Genomic DNA, 19,322 nt, shown 5'->3' on the forward strand with positions numbered 1-19,322 from the left:
ACCCCTCCTCCAGCTTCTCCTTGCCTCGCGTGGGCTAGCTGGACAGATAATTGAACCCTACAAACAAACAGGGGAACCTGTGTGGTATTATCTTGATGGTCTGTTTGGCAAAGAACGGTAGATCCTATTCTGCTGGTGGACAGTCTGGATAAGCAGGCTCATGCAGGGTCTCAGGTGTTTATGCAAAGCCTCTCACACACACAAGTACAAAGTATGCACACATACACACACACACAAGCACACACACAAACAAATGCAGTATAAGTTACCGTATGTCACAGATGGCTGTGTGTGTGTGAGTGTGTGTGTGTGTGTGTGTGTGTGTGTGTGTGTGTGTGTGTGTGTGTGTGTGTGTGTGTGTGTGTGTGTGTGTGTGTGTAACCTCCTCTCCCTGGTATTGTAAGAATGACAGGAGAGGCTGTGCACAATAGAGCTATAGAATTCCTGTGACAGGTGCAGCCGGCAGTTTGTTTTCTGTCCAAACGAGCTGCCACTGTGCTCTCCTCTGGCCCCCAACCCCAATTTCATTTGGTCACAATGTGTGTTTGTGTGTGTGTGTGTGTGTGTGTGTGTGTGTGTGTGTGTGTTTGTGTGTGCGCGCGCATGCACGTATGCACACTTGTTTGTGTTTCTGTGTTAGATGGCATTTTCTTATTTTGACTTGATTTGTTTGGTTGGTTGATGTGTCGGGACCTGTTGCTACTGCCAGAGTGCTTTTCCTTTTTTAGAAAGCCCATTCACACTAGCAGTAGCTCGAGAGGCACAGCGGTTGCTTGTGAGGGGGTAGAGTTGCAGGGGCTGGACGTGTTAAAGTCAACAGACGCAGCTATTTTCAGGTAGGCATTTCCTGGGGCCCACACCTATGGACGGTTGCTCGGTCGCACGCCTCTAACCCTCCTCTGGCTAGGTGCTCACAGGAAGGATATCACTCCTTTGAATTACATTTTTATTTTTGACGTCTAATTCCAGAATTTCGTGGAGAATGGGTTTTTTGTCTCTCAGGGCCCGGGCAGGAAATAGCAGGTCTGTAAATATGGTAGCTGTGTTTGGCAGCGTGTAGCCGCAGCGTTTGGCCTGCAGACTGCGCACACACTAGGTTAGCTGGATGAATGGCCGCCCCTGTTTTTTGAAACACTGCCTTGCCGTCGTTCTCAAGGGATGTGGGGTCAAGCGCCTGTCTCAGAATAGCTCCTCGGCGGGCCAGTTTCCAGCCATACCCGTATGGCCCGCACAGGAGAGCCGTGGAGGAACGAAGCATAGGAGTTGGCTCGGGGCAACATGAGCCACTGCTTTCCAGTTTGGTGCACTTTGTGTGGACTCACCATTGTCCTGTTCAAGTGTTTAGCATTGCGGCTGTCATAAGATGAAGTTGGAATGTTCTCACACTGCTTTCTCTAGTTACCAGGTGTCAGTCCAAGTATCACTTCCTGCTACTTTGTTCTTTTTTTGGGGGGGGTTTAAGATCAGAATAAAAACAAAAATAGTCTCATATCAGGCCTGACAGATGGAATATTCTGAAACTGATTTGGCTGTTAGTCAAAGTTCTGTCCAAGCAGGCACATCTAAATGAATATGAATGAAGTCAGGCTTTGACCTCATTTTCAAAGAAAGCCATCCAGCACTGTTGCCTTTCTACTGGGAAGCATGCCACTAGGGGTTATTTTTGAGACAATAGTGCATCACAACACCCGAGTTGTTTTTGCTGCTGTGAAGGTCTGAATTGAATAGGAGGTTATTATTAGACGCCTGTTTGAGTTTGCTGTGGACATAATGAAGGATTTCTTCATCAGTGTGACCCACAAAGCTCAAGGAAGCAGCGCTGTGTGAGGGTGTTTTGTATATTTATTGTGTGTTTGTCTTCATATGCACGTTGTCTACATGCGTGTTTGTGGTCTCTTGGGACTCAATTTAGCCTGCCCCTCTGTCGTGTGCTATCCATTTTCAGAGGTGTTATTCCAGTTAATATAATGTATTTTCTTCTTCGCCGCTGGAATAATTTTCAGGTTGAGAAAATATCTTGCCTGCCCCCGAGACGTTCCACAAAAGCCCCTTTGTGCCCATGAAAGAGAAGCAAAGCTTTTGTCAGATTTTGAGAATAAACACACAATACCATCATTTTCACCATTTTTGTTTTATTGCCGTAATTTCTACCAGATGGCATGCCGCTCTCGTAGGGCAGAAGAATCCGACACTTTGAGCCCTCATGTGAGCCCAGAGAAGTGAGCGAGTGCCTTTATAAGGGCAGCGGCGGTTGCGGATTTGAACCCTGGCCCACCACTTCGCAGCCTTGCGCTTGCCTTGCGCGCACATTTGCCCGAGACGTTTGGATGAGAAGATTCTGACGGGCTGAAGTGTGCGTTGGTGAGCGCAGCACTATCGCCTCCCACGGCGAACCACTCAGTCGTTTATTTATTAAAAAAACGACCACGGGGAACTCGTTATCTCCCTAGCCCGTGTTGCGTAACATGCCAAAGCTCTCATCTCGCCAGACACGCTAAGCCCCGTGATTGACACACTTAAGAGGAGCACCAAAGAGGATTTAAGCTGCGCTGTTAAGGAGACAAATGGGAGCATAGTAGTGAGATAAGGGGCCTATCGTCCTAACCAGCACTTAGAAGAAAATCCCCAGCCTTCCTGCCTGTCAGTTTCCATCAATGCGATGCTGGCCCAGTCGCTAGCAGTCGTAATTGCTGTATATTTACCCCGGACGAAGCCCTAAACACTGGGTTTCTCGGATGTTTAGGTACCTGTTGAAGTAAGACGAGCCCTGGCCAGCCAGCTGACCTTTACCCTTCTCGGTTATTTATGATTGTGTTCACATACCAGGAGACATTCTACACGTGTGTTGAGCGAGTTGAGTGTGTCGAGGTGGGGGGTGGGTGGCGAAGAAACAGGGAAAAAAAGTGGAGGAAATTTGTTTTTATGATGGTGTAATGCCAAACATATGACCCTGGCAGACTGGAATCCACCGTGAAGCATGCCGTGGCTGAAACCGTAGCCTCCCTCGGGATTTCACAAGTACTGAGAAAAGAGTGGGTGGGGCTGGGGGATGGGTGCCTGGAGATGGGGTTGGGGGGGGTCACTGTGACACAAATGCCTTTAGTTACTGATGCTCTTAAATTTTGCCCCTTGGTCAGCGACCCCTCTGTAAAACACTTGATCGATTGCCACGTAGTCTGGCTCCCCTTTAGCGTGCTGCAGCACCCATGGAGCACACAGCTGGGGAGCTTCTTTTGTGAGTTGGAGGGAGTCATCATAAAACCTGACCCCCGCCACCCCCTCAAAACTATTATCTTTCCTTTCCACACACACACACACACACACACACACACACACACACACACAGAGGCTTCTTTATCCACGCAGAAGACTTCATCATCAACACCACACAGCAGCAAAGTGTGGGCCTGTCTGGCCAGATAAGGCCGAAAGTGGTTAGCGGTGTTAAATATGGTGAAGTGGACTGTTTGTTGGTGTCGAGTCCAGATGGTGCGGCCCGCCCCGAGCTGCCGAGGGCCGCTGAGAGAGCGACCGCAAGAAGCCCAGTTTAACACTGCCAGATCCACTTGGCACGGTGAACCCAGACTACCTGCCAACCCTCTTTCTCTCCTTCTCGCGCAGAATGTCTCCATCTCGCCCAGCCAGCCAGCCAGCAGCAGCAGGTAGCCAGCAGTAGGAGGATTCTGTTTGTCAAAGATGGCAGTATTGAATGGCCCTGTAGTTTATGTAAAACATTGACGCTTGGATGTGTCCTATTAATACTGAAATGGCAACAAAATGGTGGCTTTATTGCACAACAAGGCAGTTCAGCAGTAACAGAATTTGGAGCTGGCCAGCAGTGTTTGCTGGCTCGGTCCAGGCTGGGGGCAACACAGGGGGCACCGTGGGCAGGGACTGGCCGACAGTGGGGGTACCTTTGGCAGAGCGTCCTCCTGCAAGCAGGCTAGTCGCTCTACCTCCGCCTTCTGCTTCTGCTGCTGAAGTGCATATGGAGAGAGCCACCCTGTCGTGGCCTACAAGTTACAACAGTGATGTCATTATTGAAAGGTTTCCTGAGTTACCCTCCGGTTCTCCACTAAAGCTGAAAACGCGTGGCGGTGGGATCATGGAGCACTGCTCCTAAGAGCCTTAGTGGCAGTGGTACTCAGTGGTCGGATCTGTGCTAAGCGACTGAGTTGGCATGCCAGCCAGGAGTGGGCTCATCCTGGACACCCTTTTCTCACTCCCCCCCCCCCCCCCCTCTCTCTTTCTCTCTATCGCTCCACTCGTCCCACCATGGGCATGCCAGGCACATGGCCACCCCTCAAGGTCAGCTGCTGGTTCCTGGGATCGGGACCAGGCTGGTCACGTTTCACACCCGTGCCCTCGCAGGCAGCTTGGCGGTGGACGCAGCTTGGGTGGGGAGTGCTGGTGGTGGTGGTGGTGGTGGTGGTGGTGGTGGGTGCTAGCAGGTGTGGTGGTTTTGTCTATCTGTCTAGTCAGCTTGCTCATGATATGGTATGACTCTGATGGGAGGTTTTTGGCATTGTGCGTTGTATCTGAGGGTGTTCGTATCTTGAGTATCGTGAGTGACTCTCCGGTGACTAAGAGTGTTGAATTATGCTGATGCGGGCCCTGCAGCCTGGAGGATCGGGCGGTGTGCGTGTGGATCTGTGTGTCCTCTCCATCTGAGCTGGTGACCAGGTTGTTGGCTACTGCGCTCCTCCCTCATGGCCTGAAATGAGCTCATTTGAAGCAGTGCTGTACTTTGCACTACGAAAACTAGATCATGAAGAAGTGTAGTTTCCTTCTTTGAGGGTACGGTGACCCAAATTAGCCTAGCTCTCATTCTGCACTCCCGCAGTTTGACACAGCTGGGATCTCTCTCTGGTTGAGGAAGACGGTGGTTTCTAAAAACATTTTTTCGTCCCAGGCAAGCAACTACAAACAAACTTTCGATGCACTACTGGCAAGCTGGATTGACACATTAAGCAGTTGTAGTTGTCATGTTTTGGTTGGGGAGAGTTGTTCAGAGAGTCCTTCAGGAGTGGCAGCAAAGGAGACTTCAATGAATCTTTTTAGTTTACTTTTGCATCCTCAGCTTGAGGAGGAAGTATAAAGGATCTTCGTATAAAGGACAGCCATAATTTTAGGCCGGTGCCCATGGGTGTACCGTATTTGAGCCCTTTTCATTCTCCTTGTGAGGCTGAGTGCATGAAAAACATTTTTATCTCATCTCTGCGCGGTGTGAGAGCGTGATCGCTGCGGTCCCGGTTTGTGCTCTAGGGGGATGATGAGTACAGAATAACAGGCCCTGTGGATTTGTTTCCTGTTATTGTATCAAATATTTGATTTACGAACATTGGACTCCACCCTGCATTCTGACGGAACACACACACACATACATGATGTACACATACACAAACACACACACATACACACAATCAAGCAAGCCAAATTCTCAGCCTACACTGTCACTGTCAAGTACTGTAAACATACTGTGTTTGTGTATTTGTGTGTTTGTGTGTGTGTGTGTGTGTGTGTGTGTGTGTGTGTGTGTGTGTGTGTGTGTGTGTGTTGAGCATTCTATGCTCTCTCTGTGACATTTCCATGGCCTGTGCTAGTGGGGTCAGGAGTTTTTGCCCTTCCCTCTCTTCATGTCTGTCTCTGTTTCTCTCCAACTTTCTCTCTCTGGCTCTGGTGCTCACGCACACGCCGTCTCTCTCACATGCTCAACCTCGCTCTCTCACGCTCTCACTCGCTTGCTCTCTCTCTCTCTCTCTCTCTCACACACACACGTACACACACACCAATTCATAACAACAGAATTAATTTTTTTCTGTCTCTCTCTCCCTCTCTTTTGCTGACACACTCTGTGCTTGTTTCACTGATGCTCTCTCTCTCTCTCTCTCTCTCTCTCTCTCTCTCACTCTCTCTTATCCTCTCCATCTGTTCCCTTGTACCTCTATACTTGTTGTGCTGAGGCAGCAGTTAGTCCTTCTCAGCCTCCGGATGGAGCTTCTGTCAGCGGATAGTGATCCTTGAGACTACCGGCTTTAGTGTGTGTGTGTGTGTGTGTGTGTGTGTGTGTGTGTGTGTGTGTGTGTGTGTGTGTGTGTGTGTGTGTGTGTGTGTGTGTGTGTGTGTGTGTGTGTGTGTGTGTGTGTGTGTGTGTGTGTGTGTGTGTGTGTGTGTGTGTGTGTGTGTGTGTGTGTGTGTGTGTGTGTGTGTGTGTTTACATGTGTGTGTTTACTGGCCTGCATGTGAGGATTTGTAGGCCATGTGTTTGCCTAGACACATGCAGAGATGTCCCTGCTCTTGCTGCTCCTCGTCCTGTGCTAGTAACTGGCACTAAGTTTAAGCAAATGCTGACAAAGACACACACACAGACAGAAAGAGAGAGAGAGTAGCATTACTATGGTACAGAGATAATGCCCATAACAAGATATAGGTTGGATCAGAGGCTCAAGGACAACATAATCAAATGTTTAGCATAGTGCACTGAGTTGAGAGCATCACTCCTAATTCAGTTTATTTTCATGTTCAAGTGTTTCATCTAATTCACCCTGATGCAGTTACAGTGCACCAAATCTGATCACATTTCAACATTTGTGTTCGGCTTCAGAAAAAGCAATCAGTATTTCATAGAAATCACCAATTTTATCCTTAAACGGCTGTGACCTTACCCTATCGGTCCTCTCTCGCCAGTGTTCACCAGTTTGACCTATCGATGAACCACTGAGTCAATGTGGCTGTGTGTCTAATTAATGGCTGTGTAATTAATGCAGTGCTTGTGTTGGGGATCGAACATTGAGTCCTCATTTCGATGTGCTATTTATGCAGCAGAAGAGATGCCACCACGTGCTTCTTAGGTTTCTTAGAGATGATGAAGTTTCTTTCTGGAAGGCTCCCTCTGTCCTTATCCAAGAAAGAGAAGGCTAATCAGGGGATCAGCACAGTCAGGAGAGGGTTAATGAGATACACTAATATAACCATAGCACTCATAAGATTATTCTGCGGTTTCATGCTAACATGCTTGAGTGCATAGCATGCTATTTTCTTCTGCTGTTGCAGATAGATGCTGATGTTCACATGACTCCTCATTCCAATGTAAACAAACACACGTGAAGAATGTAAATGCAATTACTGCTATCAGACACATGAAAACTCTAACTGTCTTTCTTTGTTGTCCTCTCTCTCTCCCTCTCCATCTCTCTCTCTCTCTCTCTTCCTCCCTCTCCCTCTCCATCTCTCCCTCTCTCTCTCCCTCTCTCCCCATCTCTCCCTCTCCATCTATCCCTCTCTCTCTCTCCCTCTCTCTCTCTCTCTCCCTCTCCCTCTCTCCCTCTGTTTGTGTCCTCAGCTCTGACTGGGTGGAAATCCTGGAGCCCCGCTCTCGAGAGCACATGTACGTGAACCTGGCCACGGGCGAGTGCGGCTGGGAGCCGCCGACTGGCGCCCCGGTTCGGCAGTCTGACGGCAACCAGTGGTGGGAGCTGTTCGACACGCAGAGCAGCCGCTTCTACTACTACAACGCCTCCGACCGCCTGACCGTCTGGCACCGGCCGCAGGGTGCCGACATCGTGCCTCTGTCCCAGCTGCAGGCCATCAAGCGCTGCAGCGAGGTGCAGAGAGGGGGGCCGGTGGGTGCCCCCACGGCCGCCAACGGAGCGGGCGCCACCAACGGAGGGGGTACGGGGACCAGGGAGAGACTTCAGGCCCAAGGAGGAGGCACCCTGGGCAGCCAGGGGAGACACACCCCGCTGCCTCCTCCGGAGCCCTACCCGAAAGAGGGAGGTGGAGGAGGAGAGGAGGGAGAGAGGGAGAGCATGAGGAGCAACGAGGGTACAAGTGAAAGGCAGCAGGGGGATGGCAGCACGGAGAGTGATGGCAAAGACAGTTTGAGGTAATTCCACTTTTCCTGTTTCTTTCTCTCTCTCTCTCTCTCTCTCTCTCTCTCTCGCTTTCTCTCTGTCTCACACACTCTCTCTCACTTTCACCATGTTCTGATTGGCAATTTGGACACTTGAGAATCACTCTCAGACTCAGTCCCCATAACCTCTGCCTCTTCATGTCAACCGAAGGTGGTTGCATGTGATGTGGGCCTTTTAAGAGAGTTTTCCACTAATTGACCCATAGGAGTGAGACCAATTAGGAGCTATTTAACACCCCTTGTTCCCCCTCATTCAAAAACAGCTGTGCCACTGGCCTCTCCTCTCCCCTCCTCACCTCTCCTCTCCCTTCCTCTCCCCTCCCCTCCTCACCTCTACTCTCCTTTCCTATCCAACAGCAGCAGCACACACGGTAGATGGTTGTTGTAGAATGGCTGCCAAGTGTGGAGGCCCTGTGTTTTTACATCAATCTGTAATAAAAATACCTGACATCCATGCTTCCCTCTCCTCTGCCACTGGGAAAGAAGCTCTCCACACATAGCCCCCGAGCCCAGAGCCCCTTTCAAAGGACCTGGAGCGTGCACCCCCAAAGTGTGGTGTGGGGATTCCAGACGCGCCTGCTCCTCTCCACTTTACCCCCCCCCCCACCCCACACACACACACACACACACACACACACACCTTCTCTGCTAGCCCCAGCCTAGCCTGGTCCTCAAACTGTGCTGGGTTGTTATTACATTGGCTGGTCTATCCCACAAAACCATGCAGTCTCTCTCTCTCTCTCTTTCACTCTCTCTCTCTTTCTCCCCCTCTCTCCCTGTCTCTCTCTCACTCTCCGTTAAAACAAACTGCTGGCTCCCAGCCGCAGATTAAGGGAGGCCCGGGGGTCACTGTTGGGCAATAGCCAGACCATCGTGGTCTAAACGTGACTTTCTCCTGTGTGTGTGTGTGTGTGTGTGTGTGTGTGTGTGTGTGTGTGTGTGTGTGTGTGTGTGTGTGTGTGTGTGTGTGTGTGTGTGTGTGTGTGTGTGTGTGTGTGTGTGTGTGTGTGTGTGTGTGTGTGTGTGTGTGTGTGTGTGTGTGTGTGTGTGTGTGTGTGTGTGTGTGTGTGTGTGTGCGTACGTGTGTGAGTATGTGTGCTTTCTCTCGCTGCCTGTCCACCCGAGTTAGGAAGGAGTGTTATATGTTTTTCTCTCGCTCTGTGTCTGTTGGATAGGAGTGTTTTTGAGTTTGAAAAACACATTTGTCCATTTAATCTCCTTAGACTCTCTGTTGATTACCAGCCAGGAGTTAAACAGTTTATATCAAAGTTTGTGTGTATTTTTGTCCTTTTTAAATACAAGCGTGTAAGAGTGTGTGCATGTTTGTGTTTGTGCGTTTGCACGTGTGCCGTGCCGCTGAGTGGCAGACATTGAGAGAGAGGCCTGTAGCCGCGGTGTGAGGGTAATGACAGGCAGGAGCCTCCTCTCTGCTCAGCTCCAAACCCCCCCACATGTACAATGAGCAGTGGTGGCTTTCTCAACACCCCCCCCCCCCCCTTCTTCCTCTGAGCTGTGCCTGAGGCTGTGTAGTCCTCTGGGCCCCTCTCCCCTCAACCCCCCCTTAATGGCTCTGGTCCTCCAGGCACCCCTCCCCCCCCCCCCTCCACAAAGCTCTCTCAACCAGAAGAGTGTCTATACATTTATCCTGGGGGCCCTAGACTGGAATATCCTAGAAACACACACTCATAACAGTGTAACAGGAGGGTTGCTATGCTTTCTCTCTTTCATTCTCTCTCTTTCTCCCTCTCTCTCTCTCTCCCTCTCCCACTCTCGGCCCTCTAACCTTTTCTCCCGATTACGTAAAACAGACGAGCAGTAGAAACAGTGGCCTCCACCAGGCCTACTCTTCCCTCCTCTCTCTCTCTCTCTCTCTCTCTCTCTCTCTGTGTGGGGATTCCAGCACTCCTTCCTGAAGTCGCTACAGATGACTCACGTGTTCTGAGGAGGGTCAGCCCGCCGCACTAAACAATGGCCAGCTGTGTGTCCGAGGTCATGGCAGAGGAGGCCCTTGTCCATGCAGAGAGAGTAGGCTACACTGTAGCCTAACATTACCCATGATGCCTCAGCCGCCTCACCCCCCACCAACCCAGTCTGGACTGGTCGTGTTTGACCTTTGCCGAAGATTATATGAATCAGAGGAGGACAAAGAACAAAAAAAATGGGGACAATAGTATGAGTTAAGTGAAGTCAATGAGAAGTTGTTAAGGAGAATAATGGTTTTCTCTGCCGGGATGAAAGTGGAAGCCTTCATGGGTAGCCTAGCCTATACATTTTTGGGGTCTTATGATCTCCAGTTAAGATGGAGCCTCTACCACAATAAGTCTTTTTATAGACTCGCCCTTGTTATCTCACGGTCTTCCCCTATTTACCATGGGGTTGGGTTGCGTGTTTCTCTGAGGAATGTTGGCACGCTCGGACATTATTCAATATGGCCGCTTGTTCCTGTTTGAGATGGGTACATTCATCTCTAGATGACCACTTCTGGCTCTTATTTTTCTGACTTCACTAAAAACTGTCCACCCACCTGATGGTAATTTGCTTAAAATACCCCACTACAACGGCTCATCAGTTATGACATTTTTTCGAGACGTTGTCTCATACCTTTGTGTGTGTGTGGGGAGAGAAAAACAGTAGGTCCCATCCCTGGTTTCCTGCGTTTGTTTGTCTAAAAATAACTGCAAGCAGGCGTGGCCAGAAAATATCAGTGCATCCCCGCGCTCCAAACAGCCACCATCTGTGTTATCATATGGCCTGGGAGTGAGATCAGTTTCCTGTCCGCTGCTGGACCTGCGAGTGCTGCTATATCTGCCTCCTCGTCCCAAAGCCCCGGAGACCAGGGGAATCCGAACCTGTTGGGTACCAGTGGGACAGACAGAAAACATATTTTACTATTCTACGGTAAACAGTTTTGCCAGTGAGGGGAAATGAGGAAAAGAGGTGCGTGTGTGTTTGTGTGCTTGTGTGCGTATGTGTGTGCTAGTGTGTGTATGAGGGAGATACTGGGAAGGATCTGAGTGATGAGGTCAAATGGTGTCACTGACCACCGACTGCTTTATAAAGGGATTGTCTTGTTTTCCTCTCCAAATCCTTTAACATCTGCTGTAGAAGATGAGCCCTGAGGGAGGTGGCTTTCCCATGTGTCTATGTGTGTGTGTCTGTCTGTCTGTGTGGTTTGGGGGTATTATATCTGATGTTTGAATGAGATAACTGTAATCCCATGCATTTGTAAGTGTGTTTAAGTTTATAGGAAGAGTGTTTGTTTTTATGTTTCTGTGCGTATGCGGTCCATGACAGCATGTGTCTCTGCGCGTAGGTGTGAATGACACTCCGTGTGTGTGTGTGTGTGAGAAAATATCACTCCCTGTGTGTGTGTGTGTGTTATCTAGCTTTCCGGATTTGCTTTAACCATCCGGTGGCGAAGATGGATTAGTCTGTCCTGCAGTCTCTTTTTCCCTTTCTCTCAGGCGCTAAGGCCGCGTGACACTGACTACACCAGTGAAACGTGACCTCTACGTGACCTTAGGCATGACCCAAGGTCTTTTCTCCGGGGTCAGCCCCCTCCTCTATCCTGTAGGGTCTCCTGACCCCCTCCTGAAGGCACGGAAGAGAAAGGAGGCTCAGTCCCTCGGCCTGGCCAACGCATCAGTGCTCGGACTAGAGCCGGCAGAGTAGAACGGAGAGCACGAGAATATGACTCCACATCATCAGTCACAGGAGAACAACAGAACTGAGATCAGTGACCGTCTCTTATCTGTGACCGTCTTGTTATCTGTGACGGATGATGGTCTTCAATTGGGAATGAGGATTTGCATTGTCATTGTGAGAATCTATACATTTATGTCTTTCGTTTTGGAATAATTTAGGAATGGATGTAGTATTTGTTCAGGGGAATTTTCCATAACGTGATTTTTATTGCATGATCAACACAAAAATCACCCTTACATGTCACGCTCAAAGATATTTGGGGGATTTTTGGACAGGAATTTCTTACTGGCTTGGGGTTACATGACCAAAAAAATCTTACTTTCAGAATCAACCCCCAAAAAGCTAAAAGCAGAAAGCAGAAGCACGTGTAGAACTTCCCTTTCCTTCTCCCCTCTCGGGCTCATGAGGCTGTGTGTGGTGCCTTAGCCACTCAAGGAAATGAACCATCCGTGTGGTAAATATTTAAGTCTTAACGAGTTACGTGTTAAAGCAGACAATTTCCCCTCACTGTCTCCTGCCTCAATCTGGAGTGAAAAAGGTTGAGTGTGTTGGACAGTTCAGACAAACACACTGTTTCTTTTCTTTTCTTTTCTTCTTCTTTTTTTACGTGCGGCTTAAATCTTGGAGAGATCGGTGTGTTATAATGAGTCAGTGCCGCATAGCGGGAGGTCGGCGAGTTTTTACCGCTGTCTGCGCTTGACTTTAAAAGGTAATCCTCCCAGACCTAAAGAGAGATGGGCCTCCCTCTCCACCCACCCGGCTCACCATGAATCTGTGCTTTGCGGGGCCCGTTGACGAGCCACTCTGATGTATGGTCGTGTATGTCCTGTTCCTCCCCCCTGCTCTTCTCGTCTTCGACGCGCTCTGTCGCTCTGTGACGTCCTGTCTATTCCGGAGAGCTATATTTTCACTGGACCCTGGTGCCGTCTCTTTTGGAGTCCACAGAAAACTGGATTAGTGGCCTAGTAGAGGTTTTTTTTATATGTGAAAGTGGAGCAGTAAAACTGCCCTCTTTTGTTTTATTTTAGCCTCGCCGTTAGTGTTGCCGAAAATACCCAGAGAATAGATGCTGCGGTCTCTCTTTATCACTCTCTCTCTCTCTCTCTCCTTTCTCTCTTTCTTTCTCTCTTTCTTTCTCTTTCACTCTCTCTCTCTCTCTTACATTCTGCCTTTGTCTCACGCTCATCTCTCTCTCTCTCTCTGTCCCTTCAAAGACACCCTGTAGATTTGAAAGGCTCTCTGGAGAGTCAGGCCACATGAGGAAGTGCTGCCAATGTGCTCTGGTCCTGACCAGCCCTGCGTATGACCTCTGAGTCCACATCTCTCTGAAGCCGCGCTGGCATCCAGAGGTAGCAGTGTGTGTGTGTGTGTGTGTGTGTGTGTGTGTGTCAATGTAATCCTGCGACCTTCGAGATCTTTGCGAAAATTGACGGACTGCTTCATCCAGGTGTGAGGATATATAGCAAATGGCAAATCGTCTGACCTTGTCTGCAGACGTGGAAAATAAAGGGAAAGATCTGTAACTTAAAGTGGCTCTCTGTACCCATTTTCTTACATGGAAAATCTTGGGTGCCACATGTTCTCAACTCAACGTCTTTGCGTGTGTGTGTGTGTGTGTGCGCATGCATATGTGTGTGCTCGGGTGCTTGGAAAGGATGTGGTTTTTACGACGGTAAGGCGAGCCATACATTCTCCCTGCATCTCATTTCACATGAAATGAACAGATGTAGCGCTCAGATTCCAGAGGCGTCTCCGCCGCCATCTGCCCCCTCGCTCCACTCCCTTTTCTCACCCTGCTCTCCTCCGCCGTCCTGCTGCGATCCCACGCGGACAGAGAAGGGGGACAGGGGCGCAGCCGCCAGCCCCAACCCAGACCCCTGAGCTCTCGGCTGGGGTGTGGAGACGGGGAGTGTGGCCTCTTGCATGCGTGGTATGCGCAGCAGCCAGACTCGGTGGCTCACAGGAGAAGTGCTATCAGCTGTTGCCGTGGGACAGCTGCCTCTGTGCTACTCAGGACTACCACCTTCACGGCTATTTATTACCAGTGGGCTCTAGAGGGAGAGCAGCTCTCTGGCTGTAATGGATATTTTCACTGTACGTTTGAGGGCAGACTCAGGCTGCTGTGCATCAAAGGAACTACCTTCTGACTACCTTAACATAATACAAGCTAGGTGTGGCGTGGTGGCACATCTGATGTCTTGCCATTCTCTCTCTTCTTTCTTTCTTTCTTTCTTTCTTCCTTTTTTCCTTCTCCTCTTCACAACCGCTGGCGTGTTTGTTTTGCCCTTACACAGATTGTTAATTATCGGGATTCACAGCACAACGTCCGCTCTATAGAATCCTCTCTTCCTGTTTCCTGTCCTGGGGGGTAATAATAGTGCGTTCTCTGGAGTCGCTTCCTCTCCTCTGCTGCGCCGCGGGCCCATCCCGTCACGGTGACTCAGCCTTTTGCCTTCTCTGTTTTTTTTTCCCTCTTTTTTTTCTTTCTAACGGTCATCTCAGAAAGTGAGGGGAACTGTGAGAAGGCGACGAAAGCGTCTCCCCGAACTCCGCCGCTAATCTATCACAATAACAGCAGCAGCTGGGTGGAGAGGGCTCGGCTCTCGGCTCGGTTGAGCCCCAGCCGATCGTCTTCTCTTGCACCAGCGCGGGCCATGCGAGGAGACATGGCTGAGACCATAAAGAGAGAGAAACCGCCCAACCAAACACCCAACCATCTACACACACACCCACCCACCCTGCCTGGCTGGCCCTCCCCCGAGACAAATTGGAACTCCCTGACAGCTAACTTGATTTTCTCCCAAGCCCAATCAAATTAACTAGAAAGGCTCCAGAGGGTCCTAACTTTGTTTTAAAGCATTCCATCTCCCAATGCATGGCCGAGAGGAACTTGAGGAATGTGTGTCCGTGTTTGTGGATATGGGAATATGTGCTGTGTGTGTGTGAGAGTGTGAGTTTAAACACACCCGCTGATAGCTTTGTTTGTATGGGTTAGCTGCTAGTGTACTTGAAGAGACTTGTGCGTGGTTAATCTTCCATAAGAATCTACAATCTTACAATTAGATATCTGTGTTGAGATCCCAGCCCAGTGTGGGATGGAAGACAAGGCAAAATCATGTCTCCATCTCACACCACAATCCCAGCCTGTACCTGATATTGGTCTTAACAAAACTCTGCCTCACTGCAACTGAGGAGCCTCAGAAGAGCCACACACACACACACACACACACACACACACACACACACACACACACACACACACACACACACACACACACACACACACACACACACACACACACACATTACATGCAAACACACCCTCCTCAGGCCCCTTGAATGATCTAAGTGAGGAATGCTGCTGCTGGTGCTGCTGCCTCTAATACCCTGAGCCACTCTCCCATGACTAATCCTCCTACACCTCCCCTCTCTTCTGTCTTTCTTTCTTTCTTTCTCTCCTCAATCCCAACATCTCTTCTCCCGCTTCTTTCAGTCTGTCTGCTTGCTAGCATCTCTTTCTTTCACCCCCCCCCCCCCCCCCCCCCCCCCACACACACACACAACAAGCACTCTGTTTTTCTCCCTCCCTCGCTCCCTCCCTTCCTCTAGTCTCTTTACACTCTTCATCTGAATCTCTTGTGGCAGCACCTCTCCCACATTAGAGTGTTGTGTTTGACTGGTGGCCTGTACAGAAGCAAGCACAGAGTCTGAGAGAGAGAAAGAGAGAGAGAGAAAGAGAGAGAGGGAGCGAGTGATTCTGAAGTTTCGTAACCTTGTTCAGCCAGTTTCCCAGAAGCGTCCATTGGACAGATCCAGTTGCACGGGTTCAGAGTCCTGTGCGCTTCACGCAGATCTGTTGTGTGTGTAGCACAAACAGGGTGTTGGAGCCAGGGTTGACTGGCCACAGACATGGTAGATTTGTAGCTGTCTGGAGGGGAGACCATGTAACTGAAGGTGTGTGTGTGTGTGGTGTGTGTGTGTGTGTGTGTGTGTGTGTGTGTGTGTGTGTGTGTGTGTGTGTGTGTGTGTGTGTGTGTGTGTGTGTGTGTGTGTGTGTGTGTGTGTGTGTGTGTGTGTGTGCGCGTGTGTGCTTTGTTTACAGTAGAGTGGTAATGTATAGGGCAGAAAGCGTTTGTCTCTTCACACGCGAGACCCCCCAAGGTTGAAGGTGCTGATTGGTAGCTCTGTATTGGTATTTCCTGTTGTTGCCACACAGAGATGCCCTTTGAACTCTATGCATGGGGGGGCCACCCCCCCTACACACAGACACCAGGAAGTGGTTAATGGCCCCGCCGTCGTAAAGCCATGGCGTTGGTTGTTTAATTAGATTGGTTTGTCTTCTGTAGCCAGTATTATGCACTGTTGTTCCCTTTAGGAATATGTGTTTCTGTGTGTTTGTGTCTGCTTGAAAGTGTGTCCACATGTATGCTTTGTATAGTGTGGGTGTGTGCGTGCGCTGTAGTATGTGTTCTCTGTGCGTGTGTGTGCTTTGTGGTATTCATGGTTTGTTTGCCTCTATCTCTGTTTGTTAATCATCTCTCCCAGGGGGTTTTAAACATGGCCTTCAGATAGACCTTGGATTGTTTAGTCTTGGTGAATCTATATTAAGATCCCAACTCACCCATGAACATGTATTGTGGTGCATCGTGTGATTGAGTCTGAAGAAGTGCTTTGGCGTCCCAGATTGACTCTCTCACCCAGCGCTGCTCCATTGATCAGACACACACACACATCACACACACACACATCACACACACACATACACACACACACAAAAGCATTGAACACACTCACACACACACACACACACACACACACACACCATTGATCACATACGCTCACACACACACACACACACACACACACACACACACACACACACACACACACGTGTACATATCTAGAAAGAGTTTCTCTGTCTTTAGTATCTGTTGCCGCAGCAACATAAGCACACAAGCAAACGAGGGCCTCTATTTCACTTTTCCATGAGAACTCTGTAGAACAGAACACTCGTCCTCCTGCCTTCCCGCCTCCCCGTCCTCTCAGCACGGCCTCTCAGCACGGCCTCTCAGCACGGCTGTCCCCATCACTCCTGACGGAGTACATAGACCCTTTCTGTCCCATCACTCACATCTCGTCCTGCTCTCTTCCTTACAGCTGTGTCTTGTCCTCCACTCTTGAAGAACAACTCTCTCTCTCTCTCTCTCTCTGCCTACCTCCATTCTTCATTCACAGCTGTGACTTCACTCCTGAGGAAGACGTTCATCTGGTGTTTGACTTCACACAAGAGTGGCAGCAGTTGTACTTGCACTCATGCACTCACACATACACTCACTCAATCACTCACTCACACACACACACACACACACTCACACACTTACACACACACACAGATTTTATGTATGCCTTTCTTACTCTTTCTTGGCCCTGAATTACAAGTGCGTAAAGACTTCTGAACACTGCCAGTGCTACCAAGTCAAGCCAAACACCTTATGCCAGAGGTGGGCAAACTACGGCCCACGGGCCGGATCCGGCCCACCGCACACTTTAATCTGGCCTGCCAAGCATTTCATTAGGTTATCATAGGCTGCTCACTGAAAACTCAATGGGGCCCTTGAGCCAAAAAGTTTGCCCACAACTGCCTTATGCTCTTTCCTCTCCTTTCCTCTCCTCTCCTTTAGTGGGCAGCCGTGACCCACTGGTTAGCACTCTGGACTTGTAACCGGAGGGTTGCCGGTTCGAGCCCCGACCAGTGGGCCGTGGCTGAAGTGCCCTTGAGCAAGGCACCTAACCCCTCACTGCTCCCAGAGCGCCGCTGTTGAAGCAGGCAGCTCACTGCACCGGGATTAGTGTGTGCTTCACCTCACTGTGTGTTCACTGTGTGCTGTTTGTGTTTCACTAATTCACTAATTGGGATAAATGCAGAGACCAAATTTCCCTCACGGGATCAAAAAAGTATTTATACTTATATATACTTATACCTTCCTACCCCTCTCCTTTCCTCTCTCCTCTGAACCTCTCTCCTGTCCTCTCACCTCCTCTTCTCTCCTCCCCACCCCACCTCTCACCTCTCCCCTCTCCTCACTCCACCCCACCCCACCTCTCTCCTCTCCTCTCCCCACCCCACCTCTCTCCTCTCCTCTGGCTGTCCGTATGGGCCAGTGTGACGAGAGGCTCGCCAGCATGAGAGAGCGGAGCGGAGCAAAGTGGCACGGCACAGCGGTCACTTGGGCCGGTGCCATGTGGCCAGATGCCAGAGACTCACTGCTGTTGCTGCGCTGTTCCGCAGCAGTGTTTGAAGGCGCGCTCTTGTGTGTCTGCACAAGTGCTTAACACGCTTGTTTACTTTCAAATCAGCGAGGTAGAGAGAGAGAGAGAGAGAGAGAGAGAGAGAGAGAGCGAGAGAGAGCGAGAGAGTGGAGATGGAGAGAGCGATAGAGGAGCGATAGAGAATGTGCTCCTGGCACGGAGGAGAGGAAGCACACACACTGTAGATGTTTATGGAGGTGTTATTGTTCTAGGCTACAATTTGTTTGTGTAGGAAAGGCGAGTGTTGAGAAACTCTTTGTTGTTATACTGTTTTTTTTTCCATACTTCATTCACAACTTCTGTCTGCTTGGCCTAAAGATCTCAACTGTGTTGCCATGGTGTGTGGATGTCCTGTCTGAGTGAGTAACTACATCAGTGTGTGTTTTTGTGCCCTTGTGTATGTGTGTGTGTGTGTGTTTGTTTGTGAGATGGTCATTTGGGTGTAATGGAAAGGACACCCATCAGTGAGACGATGACTCATAGATGAAATCCCCCCTCACACACATACACACACCGCAGTCTTGTGCACATGACACCAGAGCTGCATTGTTTCTGTTTCTAAAGGCAGAAGTGTGATTTGGAACTGCTGGGGGCTTTTCTGCTCTTAATGACTTTATGGGCTGTGCTCAGAGGGAACGGCCTAAAGGGAGAGGTTTTTGAAGTTTGCACTTACTTATTGCCTCAGTTTATCAGAAGTGAAGAGTGCTCAACGTTCAACCTTTTCACGGTAATTATCAAGACTATTTACTTATACCTGTTGGGCAACTTTTATGACTTGCTTGTCACATTTAGACAAGGAATAAATGTCATTTTTTATATTCTCTACCGTTCGATTTTATATATTTTATTCTCTATTGGTTTTGTTAAATTGATTTTAACCAGAGCACAGTATTGGAAAGAGTCATTGAAGTGTTGGAACGTTGGGATTGAAAGTGACAGAGGCTGAGGTTGGAGGAATGTGGTCCGTTGGGAGAATTTAAATAAGAATGGGGGATTATGGGGTGGGAACGGTGTGTGAAGAGATTGCAGCCAGATTCATTTACAATGTCAGGATTAATGTTTAACCTCACTTAAATTTAGCCTCTCCACTTCACTGACTCAACAAGGAAAAGGTTTCAGTGTTATTGCAAGTGCTTTTTTTATACCTCACATTGTTGATGGCGTCTCATCTATCTAATTGTTAAATAATCTCACACAATTGAATTGAAGGATTGGACCAAGGGCTTGTATGACCATCTTGACTTGTCTGTTTTGGCCTCTTTCATTGTCTCATACTGAGAATATTTCATTTTGGTGTAAATGTAGATAGATAGATAGATAGATAGATATACTTTATTGATCCCTAGGGGAAATTCTTGAATGCTGTAAGAAAAACATGAGGCTTTTGTTCAGCTGG

General features: G+C 49.2%; 1 protein-coding gene across 3 annotated transcripts in view; it reads left to right on the forward strand.

Annotated features, from left to right (window-relative positions):
• The window catches only part of arhgap46a (Rho GTPase activating protein 46a), a 39,270-nt gene that overhangs the window by 6,294 nt on the left and 13,654 nt on the right, over nt 1-19,322 (forward strand). For 2 of the 3 annotated variants that reach the window (XM_076268519.1, XM_076268520.1), the window contains exon 2: nt 7,343-7,885. In XM_076268519.1, coding sequence (XP_076124634.1) covers nt 7,343-7,885 — 543 coding nt within the window. Of the gene's footprint in view, nt 1-7,342; nt 7,886-18,546; nt 18,654-19,322 lie in introns of those variants that run through there. The other variant, XM_076268521.1, reaches the window with a different exon arrangement.

This window comes from Alosa pseudoharengus, unplaced genomic scaffold, assembly GCF_046254945.1.
Source record: "Alosa pseudoharengus isolate Yale_2024_CS ecotype anadromous, Long Island Sound unplaced genomic scaffold, YU_APseudo_1.1 YU_APseudo_1.1_scf_5, whole genome shotgun sequence".
Taxonomy (NCBI): Eukaryota; Metazoa; Chordata; class Actinopteri; order Clupeiformes; family Clupeidae; genus Alosa; species Alosa pseudoharengus.